At 39.6% G+C, this 15,808-nt stretch overlaps 1 protein-coding gene across 1 annotated transcript; it reads right to left on the bottom strand.

Moving 5' to 3' along the window:
- Positions 1-6,710: 6,710 nt before the first annotated feature.
- Positions 6,711-9,136, bottom strand: LOC139932356 (histone H2A.Z). The gene is made up of 5 exons (XM_071926097.2): positions 9,036-9,136; positions 8,617-8,694; positions 8,332-8,445; positions 8,091-8,220; positions 6,711-7,571 (listed from the first exon to the last, which is right to left on the bottom strand). The coding sequence occupies exons 1-5, from the start codon at positions 9,036-9,038 to the stop codon at positions 7,510-7,512; spliced, it is 387 nt and encodes a 128-aa protein (XP_071782198.1). The 5' UTR covers positions 9,039-9,136; the 3' UTR covers positions 6,711-7,509.
- Between the last annotated feature and the right edge of the window lie 6,672 nt (positions 9,137-15,808).

The following is a 15,808-nucleotide window of genomic DNA, read 5'->3' as shown; positions in this document are numbered from 1 at the left end:
TATCACATCGTATCGTATCGTATCACATCATATTGTATCACATCGTATCACATCGTATCACATCGTATCAGATGACATCGTATTGTATCGTATCACATCGTATCGTATCGTATCACATCGTATCGTATCACATCGTATCGTATCACATCGTATCGTATCGTATCGTATTGTATCGTATCACATCGTATCGTATCGTATCACATCATATCGTATCATATCGTATTGTATCGTATCACATCGTATCGTATCGTATCATATCATATCATATCATATCACATCGTATCGCATTATATCATATCACATCGCATCGTATCCTATCGTATCACATCGTATCGTATCGTATCATATCATATCATATCATATCATATCACATCGTATCGCATTATATCATATCACATCGCATCGTATCGTATCCTATCGTATCACATCGTATCAGATGACATCGTATCGTATTGTATCGTATCAAATCGTATCGTATCACATCGTATCAGATGACATCGTATTGTATCATATCACATCGTATCGTATCGTATCGTATCGTATCGTATCGTATCACATCGTATCGTATAGTATCACATCGTATCGTATCACATCGTATCGTATAGTATCACATCGTATCGTATCACATCGTATTGTATCGTATCACATCGTATCGTATCACATCGTATCGTATCACATCGTATCGTATCGTATCACATCGTATCGTATCGTATCGTATCGTATCGTATCACATCGTATCGTATCACATCGTATCGTATCACATCGTATCGTATCGTATCACATCGTATTGTATCGTATCACATCGTATCGTATCACATCGTATCGTATCGTATCACATTGTATCGTATCACATCGTATCATATCACATCGTATCATATCACATCGTATCATATCACATCGTATCATATCACATTGCATTGTATCATATTACATCGTATCGTATCACACTGTTTCGTATCACATCGTATTATATATCACATCGTATCATATCACATCGTATCGTATCACATTGTATCGTACCACATCGTATTGTATCATATCACATCATATCGTATCACATCGTATCATATCACATCGTATTGTATTATATTGTATTGTATTGTGTCGCATCGTATCACATCGCATTGTATCGTATCGTATCACATCGTATCACATTGTACCGTATCGTATCACATCCCATCCTAGTGTATCACATCATATTGTATCGTATCGTATCAAGCCATGCCATCTGACAATGAAGTTCGCAGTATCGAATCACATCGTATTGTATTGTATCGTATCGTGTCGCATCGTATCACATCGTATCACATTGTACCGTATCGTATCACATCGCATCGTAGTGTATCACATCATATTGTATCGTATCGTATCAAGCCATGCCATCTGACAATAAAGTTCGCAGTATCGAATCACATCGTATTGTATTGTGTCGTATCGTGTCGCATCGCATCACATTGTATTGTATCGTATCGTGTCGCATCGCATCGCATCACATCGTATTGTATTGTATCGTATCGTGTCGCATCGCATCGCATCACATCACATCGTATTGTATTGTATCGTATTGCATCGCATCGCATCACATCACATCGTATTGTATTGTATCGTGTCGCAGCGTATCACATCGCATTGTATTGTATCACATTGTATCGTATCGTATCACATCGTATTGTATCGTATTGTACCGTATTGTATCGTATCACATCGTATCGTACCGTATTGTATCGTATCACATCGTATCGTATCGTGTCACATCGTATCACATCGTATCATATCACATCGTATCGTATCACATCGTATCGTATCACATCGTATCGTATCACATCGTATCGTATCGTATCACATCGTATTGTATCATATCGTATCACATCGTATCGTATCGTATTGTATCGCATCACATCGTATCAGATGACATTGTATCATATTGTATCGTATCACATCGTATCGTATCACATCGTATCGTATCACATCGTATCGTATCACATCGTATCAGATGACATCGTATTGTATCGTATCACATCGTATCGTATCGTATCACATCGTATCGTATCACATCGTATTGTATCGTATCACATCGTATTGTATCGTATCACATCGTATCGTATCACATCGTATCGTATCACATCGTATCGTATCACATCGTATCGTATCACATCGTATCGTATCACATCGTATCGTATCACATCGTATCGTATCACATCGTATCGTATCACATCATATCGTATCACATCGTATCGTATCACATCGTATCGTATCACATCGTATCGTATCACATCGTATTGTATTATATTGTATTGTATTGTATTGTGCCGTGTTGCATCATATCACATCGCATTGTATCGTATCGTATCACATCGTATCACATTGTACCGTATCGTATCACATCCCATCGTAGTGTATCACATCATATTGTATCGTATCGTATCAAGCCATGCTATATAAGGAATCATAATGCACTCATAATGCTTTATGACCATGCTTATAACAACACATAATGGGTATTGATGCATTGTTCAACAATCATAAAACATATAATTTACAGTTATAGTGCAGGCGCCTTATGGAAGTTTATGACTAGTTATCAGAAAACCTTTTAATCTTAAAGGGACAATATGATGTGATACACTACGATGATATTCAAGTTGTCCCATTAAGATTAAAAGGTTTTCTGATAACTTATGATAGATAACTTGTCATAAACACTCACAAGATGCTTTTATTTATAGTTCATCATAACTTATATCTATAATGTTTTATGAATGCTGATAATGCATTATGTGATCTTGTAAGCATGGTCATAGGGCATTATGAGAGCAATATAACTCTTTATAAGTGCCATTATAACGCACTATAGCAGTCATGGAAGGTCCGATCGATATATTTGTGAAGATAATGGCTACCAGACAGCGCTCTTCTTCACAGAGGCTAAATTCTCCATCTGACTTGTGATGACATGCTGCTATGAGCTTTGTATAAAAACCCAATAAACGGTAAATCCTCCCAGTGAGCCCAGATGTGCTGATGGCTTCCAGAAAAGGACCGGAGAGAAACCTACCAGCCTGAAGCTAGGTGTGCACCGCTTCACTTCCTGGCCTTTAATTAGAACCAAATGAGAACGAGCAAACCCCTCACCCCCACCCCCCCACCTCTCCCCTCCCTACCCCCACCCCCCCTCTTTCTACTCTTAATTGACTTAATGGTTGAGTGCTGCCATGCCCGGCTGGAGCTGGGAGGAGAGCCTCATTAGCACTCTGCTTTTCACCGGGAACTACAAAACAAATCATCAATAGGCGAGCGGACAAATGCGCTTGTTAAAGACTCCAAAGGTTAATTACGGATCAGGTCCGACCACATTTTGAAGTTCGTTACACCCATTTATACTCTCAGAGGGTCTTTTGATCCGTGTTACCCGTGATGCAGACGCTCCGGGAATGATCTGACCATGGCGGGTTTTTGGGGGAATACTGGGCAAAAAATCTGTTGCAATCTTGAATCAAGAAGAACCAAAGGAATGGGAAAGAAATTCAGCTGCTCTTGAAGAAAAATCGACAAAGCTTTAAAGTAATAATCTGACATTTTCTTATAAATAAATGTCTGTTTTGCTACTTTCTATCACTGATTGCTATAACACAATAGTGATTCAACCTATATCCAGTTAATGAAAGCTTTTCCATTGTCTGTTCTAAACACCCGGTGTCTGGTAGCTCTTTCCTGGGAAAAATCCTCTGCCTCATATGAAGTCATGCGTTTTATGTTTTTGCGTTGCACTTCCCAGAGATTACCTGTCAATCAAACTGTGTGCAGCAAATGTGTCACTTTCATGAACTATAGGGTGAATCACTATTGTGTTATATCAATAGAGAGCTGCAAAACAGACATTTATCTATATGAAAATGTCACTGATTGTGACTTTAACAGGCCATTTCTTAGATTGTTGTTGTTGAAAATGACAAGAAAAGAAGTTCCTTTCCTTTTGTTTGGTCTTTTCCTCATGAAAAGAAAAAGGAATGACTTCTCTGCTATGTTGCAAATTACATTCACACTCTAACTCACTGTGTAAATTGAGGGTTTGATTTCAGTTTCAGTTCATTTATATAATTGTAAGCCCTTGCCTGTTTGATTTCAAGAGGAAGTTACATTACATCTTGAAATAGAGAAAACGTGAAAGATCTCATCATCAAACCTATCCATGAAAGCTGACAAGTGGACTAAGTGGGTCCTACTTCTGCATTGTTAATGTGAGTGTTGGTTGTAGCGCATGGGATAATCTGCCATATCAGTTTACCAGCCATTACTCCCATTATTTCCTCATAAACCCGCTTAGTCACTTCTCATTATTAGATTTATAGGAGTTGTAATTCCTTGAAGCTGTACTGTGGCAGGATGGAACTGCAGCCACATACAGACGGTGTTGTGACTCATTTGTCCAGTTAAGGACTTCAGCCTCTCCTGCGTCTTTGATTAGTTTGGACAAGCCAATAAGACCGGCTCCGGAGCTGCATGCATGCCAATTCCGTGTCACACTGAAAAGGTTTTTTGTTTTATGTCAAATCAGATTTGCATTGCACAAAAGGTGAAATGGAAGCAATTTTATTTTCCTACTTGAATGGCAAAATCACTGTTGAGTTGTAGAAAGTTGTTGAATTCCAATCCAACCCCTAATGAGACAAAAAAAACTCTTGTTTTAAATATTCATGTGTAATTTTTTGGTTTGTGATTCTCTTACCACTACCTTGATAAAAACTTAATGTCAAGATTGGCTATGCTGCTCCAGACCAAAAGCCCTCCGCTATGTGCCCATGTTTTTAAGTGAAAAATAAATTGAGTTATGAAATGCAAGAAACTCTCATCAGCCAGACTGTTAAAGATTTTTTATGTAAAAATCCATCTGTCTTATCAGTCTAAGTCACAAAGTGTAGCTGCAACAGAGAGGAGCGTCCCATCCACTGATTGAGATTTGCCCAGATTAATTTCTGGTGTCAGTATGGACACTGATGGGAAATGTTCTCCACACAGGAAGTGATGAATCTACACTTAAGAGTGAAATACAGAAGTGTCTCCTAAACAGCAGTGAAGCACTCCATCCAGAGAAAGCAGGACTCACCAACAATGGCTGAACCTCTTCACCACCTCACACTAAGAAGAAATTTAGTTTACAGGATTTGTGGGTAATGAAGTCCTTCAAACTTTCCAAAATTCAAACCGTTATATCCTGCTGCCACATGGGGCCGCCAAAGTGCAAAATTGACTAGTGCATTTTTAAATTAACCTAAACAAGTTACTCACTGTCTATATAAAGAGCATCTTCCAGCATATCACATAAACCCACATACAGCTGAAAAGAAATTGTCCTCCACAGGTGGGATCACTGTACTGTCTGGGATCAAATGTAAAAGAAAACCCACCAGTTGAATAAAGGTAGAATTATCACATATGACATGACATAATGCAGTCAATAGGGCAGCCAAAGCTCAAAGCTATGGATTTCCCAGTGGTTGAATGAACTGGACTGTTTATATGGGAAACCAAACACTTCATGGGTTTAAATCTTGTCTACTAGCTGAAATAATGTAAAAAAAATAAAAATAAAACAGTGAATAGAGGCCAAGTCAGTTCCTAATACCATCATTGCACTATATGGGTGGATCTGTAAATATTCTAATGTAATTCTAATGCATTTAGACCATGGGACACTAAAACTAACACCCAGGACGTTAGTAATACTACCACTACTACTACTACTACCACTAATAATAATACATATTAATCTATACTTGTGTCTCATTAGAATCAATTCAAGTTAAGGGCCTTCCAAGTTGGCCTTCTACAGTTGAAGATGGTGATGTAATAGCGCCATCTAGTGGAGAGTACAAATATTGTTATAGCTGAAAGAAGGCTGAGGAGATTGACTTGAAAATCTTACCCAGTATTTCCAGCTGTAACCTTCTCCTGTCTGTCATTTAGGTAGAAATTAGTTTTTTATGAATGTAGTACTATTATCACTTTCTGAAATTATATTCATAATCACAGGTCTCCTGCTTTTCTGTTTTTTTTTGTGATCAAATTTTTATTGGCCATATGCTTTTTTTTTTACACACAAACACGAGAAAACAAACATACAAAAACCACATACACCTACATACTCATAAACATACACTCAAGTCCCCACTCCCCACTGCTTTTCTGGGTTTGTAGATAATTTTACTAAAAGATACATTTTATTTTATCACAAAGAAAAGTGTTGAATCTGTCACAAACTTCTTTATATTGTATGGTAAATTGTATTATTCAAGAATGCGAATATTCTGATTCAAACATAATTCAGCATATTTCAAATAAAAATTAACCTCCTTAATAACCTCCCTCAGATCAATCGATTCAACTGCATTTTATTTTGAAATTAAACATTTTTCCATCACTCCTATCTCATATTTTCCATCCTCTCCTTGCAGAAATGTACAATTATTTGATATTGTAATATTCTGTGACCTTATTTTTGATTGAATGTTTCAGTTTTCTATCTTTACCTCAAATGTACATTAATTTTTCAATAAAAATCTGAAAGTTAAAAAAATAGGTTTTACTTTTCTGGAGAAATGTAACTAACCACATCCACAGCTAAAACTGGCAGTCATAGATCTGACTTCAAATGTCTTTCATGCAAACAAGCCTTCAGAAGTGTGAATAAACCATCCAAACACCACAGGATATAAAATGGTCACCGATTGTGCCAGCCCAGTCTTTATTGAAGAATCCAAAAGTGACTACAGTAGTGTTTCCCCCCCAAAATTATTTCAGTCCAGTTGTATAATCAAAATGCTGCACATGCTTTGCAATTCATGCCAATACAGAATGAGAAGTTTAAATGGCCCAGTAAACAGTAGGCTGCCGTTCAGTCTTAGTTTAAATTGATCAAATGTACTCAACATTTTAAAAAAAAATTAAAAAATAAAAAACAATGGAGCAAAAGCATGCCATGACATCACAAGCACGCTGTGGCTGTCCTTTGCTTTTTGTTGACTGAGTTGGATTCTTTCAAACCGGCAGCTCTGGCTTCTGATCTTAAAGTTCACGCTAAAGATTAACTTAAAAAGACAGCTAATGCCAAACATGTGCACCATCCACATTTGAGTCTTATTTATGTACAAGGCCTAAACAAAAGAGGCAGGCTCATATGAACAGATGGAGCTTCAAACTGAAAATGAGGACTGAAGGGACAGAACTGTAGATGCACAATACCTTGGAGCTTTATTATAACACCACTTTAAACATGGGAATGCCACAAAAGTTAGCGAGATTAAACAGAACACACAGAACTGCAGCACCAAAAAAAAAAAAAAACAGAACACAAAAAACGAGCTTCTCTGAAGCCACTTTAAAAAAATACCCCAGGTGAGTAAGCAAGCTCAACCATACAAATAACTCCTAAAAGGTGAACTAAGCTAAAGACATTGAACCATTTGATGCAGACTTCGTCCTGAGATGGCACAACTTCCACAGCGCTTCAGGTTATACAGTCTTCTGCTGGCCCTTCTTTCCAATCAGAGATTTGTGGATGTGGGGGATGACACCTGGAAAACAAAGATAAGGTTATTATTGTAAATTAAAACCAAGACTAGGTGTTAAAAAATAAATTGTAAACGGAAATAAAATGTAACAAAAAAAAACAAAACAAAAAAAAACTTGTGGGAAAACAAACTGAAGTACAACTATCTGTCTACTTGTAAAACTAAAATATATACACCCATCAAATGTTTTCAGTTTATTTTGCTGATGTGCAAGGGGAAAACATGAATTTTGGGCAGAGAAACAAATGAAATTAAATAAATTTAAAAAATAATGTCTGATTCATTGTTTACATTACACAATACCTGTTGCAAACAAAAAAAAAAAAACCTATTCTGAACTTGTCATGCCTTTAAATAAATAAGACTACAAAACCCACAGTGAACTAAAACCAACATTGAGATTAAAATACAGACACCAATGACAAACCCAAAACTACAATAACCCTGGTCGCAGTTTAGTGAAAACGTTCAACCAAACCAATGACTCTAAAGTACTTGGAGATGAGTCAACAGTCTACTTACCACCACCAGCGATGGTCGCCTTGATGAGTGAATCCAACTCCTCGTCTCCTCTAATGGCCAGCTGCAAATGGCGTGGAGTGATGCGCTTCACCTTCAGATCCTTTGATGCATTTCCTGCCAACTCCAGAACCTGAGGGCGCAGAGCGAGTGCACGCGCGGTTAAGTAGAAGCAAAACAGAGCGCTCCAACGGTGCTTGGTTTTTAGAGCAAGGTGTTTAGGTAGTAGTTTAACTAGTGTTACCTCGGCGGTGAGGTATTCAAGAATAGCCGCGCTGTACACCGCTGCGGTGGCTCCAACTCTGCCGTGGCTGGTGGTTCTGGACTTAAGGTGTCTGTGGATACGACCCACGGGAAACTGCAACGATAAGAGATAAGGCTGGAGGTCAATTCGGCGAAACAAAGGGTTCACTGGCCGGACGTGCGGCGACGACCGCCCGCTAGTCAACCCCAGCTGTGTTTAGAAACGATATTAGCTCGAGTGTAGTTACGCACAACAGAGGCAATGAATGAACTTCAGTTGACAAACCTGCAAGCCTGCTCTCTGTGAGCGCGAAATAGCCTTCGTCTTGGTCTTCCCGGAGTCTTTACCTGCTTTACCACCAGCCTGGAAAAACACAAACATTAGTAGCAAGCCTGCCTCCCGGAGACACAGCAGCCAGGTCGCCTATATATTTAACAAGGTGACGCTGAATACTTGCTGGGTAACGTTAGCATTAGGTTGCCAATTTTACCGCCCCGTCTAGCTACAATCTGCAGCCTTCCTATCGATTGCCCAATGCAGTCAAGTAACGTTCAGTTAGCGTGCTAAGCTAGGATAGCAGCTAGCGCTAGCGGCTATTCACTCCAGTACATTGGCGGCTGTTTAATATAATTTAACGCCAACAAATGCTTATGATACATAGTCCAGCGTTCTGATAAGTCGATAAACAGGCGTTAAATCCTCACCATAGTTAAAATCTTCAAGTAATTTCTGATGCTGCAGCACAAAAAAGACGGGTAGCTTTCTGCCGATTATTTGGTTTGAACTACAACGCCCGCCTAGAACTGTCCAGGATATATAGGAAACCGCTTCATCCGGGTAACTAGAGGCACGGCACTAGCCAGTTGCGTCTAGTCTTTTGTTTCTTGGCGTGGCGTTCAGCCAATCAGGAAGAGAAGAGCGCACTGTGCGGGAAAAGTAATTCACACTGGCGCAAAGTGAGCTGGGTAATGTAGTTATGGCATTTTAATTGTTTATTCCCACCGTCTTCCTATCCCTTGCAAAAAGAAGAAGTTGGTTTGAAGTCAGAAAATAGGCATATTTCACATTAAAGTCATAGTTAATTTAGTAATTGAAAATACGTACAGTATTTTAAGTTGTTTAAAATAATTTTGATGACAACATCCGTTAGGCTATTTTGGTTACACGGCTAGGTTAAAATACTGGTTCAAATTGTGGGCAAAATGCATTTTATTAATCTGTTTCTACTCCTTAACCCACACCCTTGTGTATTCATATGATTTTAGCAGCAATGTAAATTTATGTCAGGCTAGAAAGTTAATTAAACTGGATTTAAACTGTTCAATACATCCCTGGGTTTAATTTATACACATATCTTGGTGGCCAGGAAAGCATGGCAATTAAATGGCGTTTAAATAGAGTTTAACTGGACAGCCTACAGCTTGCCATGTGAACACTATTGCAGGTACAAGGCATTTTTTACTAAAGGATGTTGTTGGTTATTTCTGAAAAAGCCCCCCATCCCTGAATGTGTTCCCTCAGTATTAAAGTGGTAATCCTTGAGTTCCTCGTTTTGTTTTTTTAATTTTGTATCCATCTGTGGTGTTTCTGCACTGCACTTCCCAGAGATCACTTGTCAATTAAACAGAGTGGTCAGTACTTCTGTGGATTTTCTGTTGATGAAGTTTGAGTTTCTGTTCACTCTGAAAAACCCCACTGAGGTTTACCTCAACCAATCAGATTATTTCTGCCTCCAGAGCAGCTCTGCCTCGGAGAAATGTTTGGAGAACTAAAACTCCAATCTGCACCTTTTTCACATTTGTATAACTTGTTATTTTAGCAACTGTTTTTCACCCAATTTACCCCCCTACCACTGTTCATTTGTTTGCCTACTTTGTGTTATTTTGTTATCAGATTTATTGGAAGACAGCTGTAATCTATATGATAAGGTGCTTGCTCTGGATTTCCTTGCTCTTCCCTGCCTAGTTGTATATTATCAACACTTCTTTTCTGTTTTCTTGTGATCTGTGAATGATGAAATAAAAGGCCCAGTCCACTGAGTAATGGTTCCTCTTCAGTCTTCCTCTCCCACAAGATGACAGATTTGTCTCTGACTGGCCCAGATAGGGACAGCATCATTCATGGGGGGGCTGACATGTTTACTGTTGTCTTGTTCATTAGTGCATTTCCAACCTATTTCCACTAGGTGGTGCTGCAGTTCTTCTAAAGTAAGTGTGAGTTACCATGGGAAGAAGTGACCCAAGAAGTGGTTACAGTTATTCAGTATCAGTTACATTGTCCACATTTGATGGCAGTAAGAATCATGTCAGCGATGTTGATGGTAAAGCCAGTAGCATCAGTGATAATACTGGAGCCAAGGCCTTCAATAGTATCAAACTGCTGTGACAAGGTGTGGCACTCTCATACCTTAGTCTAAGTCCAAATTTGATCTAGTAGTATTTAGCATTATAATGGAAAGTAAATAGCAAAAATTGCTACTATGAATGGTCCAAAATACTATACTATAAAGCCAAAATAAAAAAAATAAAAAATTGTTTCAAAAGATTGGAAAACCCAACAAGAAAGTTTGAATTTGGTTGAATTGGTCCTATTTTAACCTATACATTTTATTATCTGCCATTTTCACTGCTCTATTTCCTTCATTTTCATTTTGTTTTTATGATGTTTACCCATTTACCTATCTTTTTTTCACATTTTTGATTTTCCTAAATTTTGTTTATTGTAATCTTTGTTTCCTCATTTTATTTCACTTAAACTCTGTTTATCTGCCTTATTTACAGAATAGAGTTTACCACTTTTTTAGACTAATATAACTCTTTCTGAAGTAAATTCATTATTATAGTAAGTAGTATCAAAATGATTTAGGTTATATGAGAATAGGGTCTTTTAAAGGGTAAAAAGCATAAATTAATACTCTCTAAGCATGTAATTGATTTTATTCATGTTGGTGTTTGTTTGCCTTGACGATCACTGACTGGAAGTCATAGTTACAGTAGACAGTTGGAGACACAGTTACAGTGTAACTAGTAAAGAGTCATGAAGCCAGAGAGACTCATTCTGCAGTGTTAATGTGTAACAGGCTCCAGATAGGGAGTGTGTGTTTATCAGTGTGTGTGTGTGTGTGTGTGTGTGTGTGTGTGCCACAGACTCGCTCTCAGACAACATGCACAGCTGGTGGTGGGCTGGTCACGTCTAAATCACATACCATTCATTCTCAGGCATACTCCTCTTTCAGCAGTCACTCACTCTCTCTCTCCCTTTGACCTCTGCCTTGCTCTCTCTCTCTCTCTTCCCCAGTCGCTGCCAGTCAACTCTCACGCTCTCCTTCTTCTGTCACCAAGGTTTTAACGGTCTATTTCTGAAAGTCCCTTGCTTTCAAAGTCTCTCTCCCCATTTGCCCTTTGCTATGCGTCCATCTGTTACTGCTTTGACCCCCCAACTCCCTCTTCCTATCCTGCTCTTAGCTTTTCCTTCCATCAATCACTCATTCACCTTTAGGGTCCTTGGACACTCAAGAGTCTTTGATGGGGTTCCAGGGGTTCTTCAGGGGGTTCGAGAGCTCTTTCAAGGAGTTCCAGGGGTCTTTAAAGGGGTTTGCGGGTTTGTTGAATGGGTTCCAGGGGTCCTTGAATGGGTTCCAGGGGTCTTTGAGGGGGTTCCAGGGTCCTTGAGGGGGTTGGAGAGCTCTTTCAAGGAGTTCCAGAGGTCTTTAAAGGGGTTCGGGGGTTTGTTGAATGGGTTGGGTTCCAGGGTCTTTGAGGGGGTTCCAGGGTCCTTGAATGGGTTCTAGGGTTCCTTAAGGAGTTCCAGGGGTCTTTAAAGGGGTTGCAGGGGTCATTGAGGGGGTTCCAGGGGTCACTGAGGGGGTTCTAGGGGTCCTTGAAGGGGTTCCAGGGGTCGTTGAGGGGGTTCCAGGGTCCTTGAATCAGTTCCAGGGGTCCTTGAGGGAGTTCCAGGGGTTCTAGGGGTCCTTGAATGAGGTTCCAGTGGTCATTGAGAGGGTTCCAGGGGTCCTTAAAGGGTTCCAGGGTCCTTGAATGGCTTCCAGGGGGGTTCCAGTCAAATGAGGAATAGTTTAAAGAGCCACTATGCAACATTTTCATGAAAAAATATGGCCTTCTTTTCAGTCAAAATAATGTGTTTGGGCTGAACAAGAGAAAATCCACCCATCACACATCTATTTAGATACACATACAGATTATTACTTTGACACCTTACAGGATTTCTGGGTATTGAAGTCAATTCAGTCAGAATTCAAACAATTACCTCTGGCTAACATTTGGGAGCCAGAAAATTGCCTTGCAAAGATTTAAATTCACTCCAGTTTAATTGACTGAACATACACTTTCCCATACTTCTCACTCTTATATTCTACTCTGTTGGAATTCTTGGCTGTATGTTTTAAAACCCCAGAACTGTATATTATAATTTTATTTTTCTATCCTATTTTTCTTTGATGCATCCTAATACTCTTTGCTGCTGCAACGACCCAATTTCCCCACGAGGATCAACCAAGTTTCATCTTATTTGAATACAGAAACACAGAGAGGAAACAAGAGGTCAGCAGACAGACACACACTGATGGAGATGAGCTGTAACACACACACACACACACACTTGCACACACATACATGATCATCATGGAAGATGCGAACTCTGTGACCGACACGACATGAGTTGAAAACAAAGGAGGCAGCGACCTCAACTCAGGCTCCCTGCTAATGAGTGTGAATATTCATGATCCTCATTGACCCACATGCTTCTGAGCTGATGTCATCACTTCACACTATGACCAATCAAAAGAACGGAATGTCCCAAGTCACCGTACCAAGAGATGATGATGGTTAGTTTGCTTTTTATTAGGGTTAGACTGATATATCGGTTTGCCAATATTGTCTTTGGTTCCGTCTGATATGATGGATATGATGCAGTTTGATTGATTACATATTGATTGTAGAATTGATCAACACTACACTGGTTGTCTATGGGAAGACCTTAACCTGAACTGATTCTAATGAGACATTTTGATCAAATTCCTCACAAGTATGCATGATTATGTTTAATAAATCCTATCATGCTGGGTTTCAGTGGAGAGTTTTAGTGTCCCATGATGGTCTAAATGCTGTTTCAGAGGTTTTTCCACCCTGATAAGAATACAATCTTGAGGGAAATACAGAATCCTTGAACTTTTTGGAATATTTTGGTATGAAAATGATCAAATTTAAAGATGACAAATCATGACAAAATGTCAGCTATTGGCATTTTTAGTCCAAAAATAGCAGTATCGCCCATCAAAAACCCACATCAGTCCAACCCTAGTTTGTTTGTTTGTCTTTAAACCAGTGACCCAGTGGCCTAGTCTTCTCTCCAACAGCTATTGAATCTTTTCCCACCAAACTTCTCTCTCTTTTTCCACTTTATCTGGAGTCCCTATAGGAGGACTGACATCACCGTTTCTCACGCTCTCTGTCCTCCCCTTCTTCCTCTGAGCTCCCCCTCTCTTCCTCTCCCATCCTCTTTGTTTTTCCCCAAGCGGGTTGTAGAAACGCTGTTGGTTTCCTGACCCGCTTTTCCTCTTTCAACTTCATCTATCACAACAACAGCGTTATGTGCAGCGCAAACTAAATTTTATTGGCTGGACATGTATAAACAGGGGTGCGTAGTAGGGTTTGCTGATATATATTGGGATGATGTAGGCCTTTTACTAAAAACTGAATATCAGTCAGTCATGTTTTACCAGAGAAATCATTCCAGTGTGGTGTGTTGGCCAACCCGCTGCAAAAAAATCATTTGTATGGGTTGCAATAGAGAGTTTTAGGATCATATGACGGTCTAAATCAAGGGTTTTCACTCCCATCATCATGCCCTTATTTTTTGCATGTGTCTCCCATCTTTGTCTCACCAATACAGGCCAAGTCATGGCAGAGTGGTGAGGCAGGAAACATTACCTCATGGACCCAAGATGGACCAATTTGAAGACAGGTAAGCGGAGCAAGTTTGCTAGTACCAGCATCTCTACGACCTGTCTTCTTACAAAAAATTTTGGAAAACCTTAGGGACAGATTTGGTATAACAAAAGCAGCTCATAGAGCGTAGGACAGAGCATATTCCAAGTTCAAACCTAACTAATTAGTTACGCTAGTTAGCTAGTCTGACCTTCCAAGTTCAAACTTAGCTAATTAGTTATGCTAGTTAGCTAGTCTGCTGATGTTCCAAGATCATGAATACCAAGTCATGAATGAATGAAAAAATAAATCATTCCCATTTGTATTTTTTAATTCATATTTTGACCACTTTGCCATTCAAGTTTGGCAGTTAGCTAACTTGCACTCCTCGAGATGGTCGAGGAAATCGAGATGAAATTAAAAATGCCTTTTTAACCCTTTTAGATCACATCCCCGATCATATTGTGCACCTATTTAACAATATATGCCAAAAAAAATACAAAAAATCAATTTCTTTGTATTCTTATATCAAAATTCAATCATGTTTTCTTCCTGCAAAACAAAATATGCCGTGTGCTTACGTAAGCATGCCCATAACCAATTTCAACCAATAATATCATGACATCCACCCATCAATCAATCTTCAACTTTTAGCGCACAGAGCTAAGATTCATTAGTTAGCTAGCTAGCAACAGCATAGTACTTCGGTGTGTCTTCGGGTGTTAAGACACGCCCACTTTTCAACGTTCAAATCAAATTCCTCCCAACGTTACGTCCTGCCTGTCTTTCCTGTTTCACTCGGAAATACGTCACGATACGGAAGTTAGATACTCTCGAAATGCCGTTTCATCTCGACTTTAAAACTGTGGTTCTTTGGCTCTGCCCACTGAGGTTTAACTCAACCAATGAGATTATTTCTGCCTCCAGAGCAGCTCTGCCTCCAAGAAATGTTTGTAGAACTAAAACTCCAATCTGCTGATTCTGTTTGTGCTATTTAGTCATGAAACTAGTGCATTTAAACAGAGTAAACAGAGCAAGCAATTCACAATATCCCATCGTGCGGAGAATGTATTATGTTTTCATTCTAATCTCTTAAAGGTCCAGTGGGTGGGACGGGTTAACCAGTGGTTGCTAATGCATGTTATAAGTGTGTTAAGTATGCAGTGAGAGTGAACAAGCCCCCCTCCTCCCCAGCCTTCCAGCGCTGGACCCAGCTGGGCAACCAGTGCAGCAGGACATTGACAGATGGTCCAATGGGATGCTGGGAAGGAGGGAATAAGGGATAGAGAGAAGGATGGATGGAGGAGAGAAGGGGACACTGTTAATGGATGCAGGGAAAGAAGGGATGTGTGGGTGCTGGGGGGGGGGGGGGGGGGGGGGGGCAATCATCTGTTCAAGGGGGAAAGAAAGGAAGAATCAGAGAAAGGGTTGTAAAAGGGAGGCAAAAGGGAACAATGTAGTCCTGCTGACGCCACATTTGCACTTATATAGGCGTTTAGACACGTGTGTGTGCATGCAGACATACACACACA

This window comes from Centroberyx gerrardi, chromosome 23 (assembly GCF_048128805.1).
Source record: "Centroberyx gerrardi isolate f3 chromosome 23, fCenGer3.hap1.cur.20231027, whole genome shotgun sequence".
Lineage (NCBI taxonomy): Eukaryota > Metazoa > Chordata > Actinopteri > Beryciformes > Berycidae > Centroberyx > Centroberyx gerrardi.
This window is presented reverse-complemented; position numbering and strand designations above follow the sequence as displayed.

Bases quoted from the DNA above. Each gene is read 5' to 3' on its own strand.
- LOC139932356 (XM_071926097.2), bottom strand. The intron at 8,446-8,616 runs GTTTGTCAACTG...TTATCGTTGCAG, and splicing joins CACAGAGAGCAGGCTTGCAG to TTTCCCGTGGGTCGTATCCA. The intron at 8,221-8,331 runs GTAACACTAGTT...CTGCGCCCTCAG, and splicing joins TTGAATACCTCACCGCCGAG to GTTCTGGAGTTGGCAGGAAA.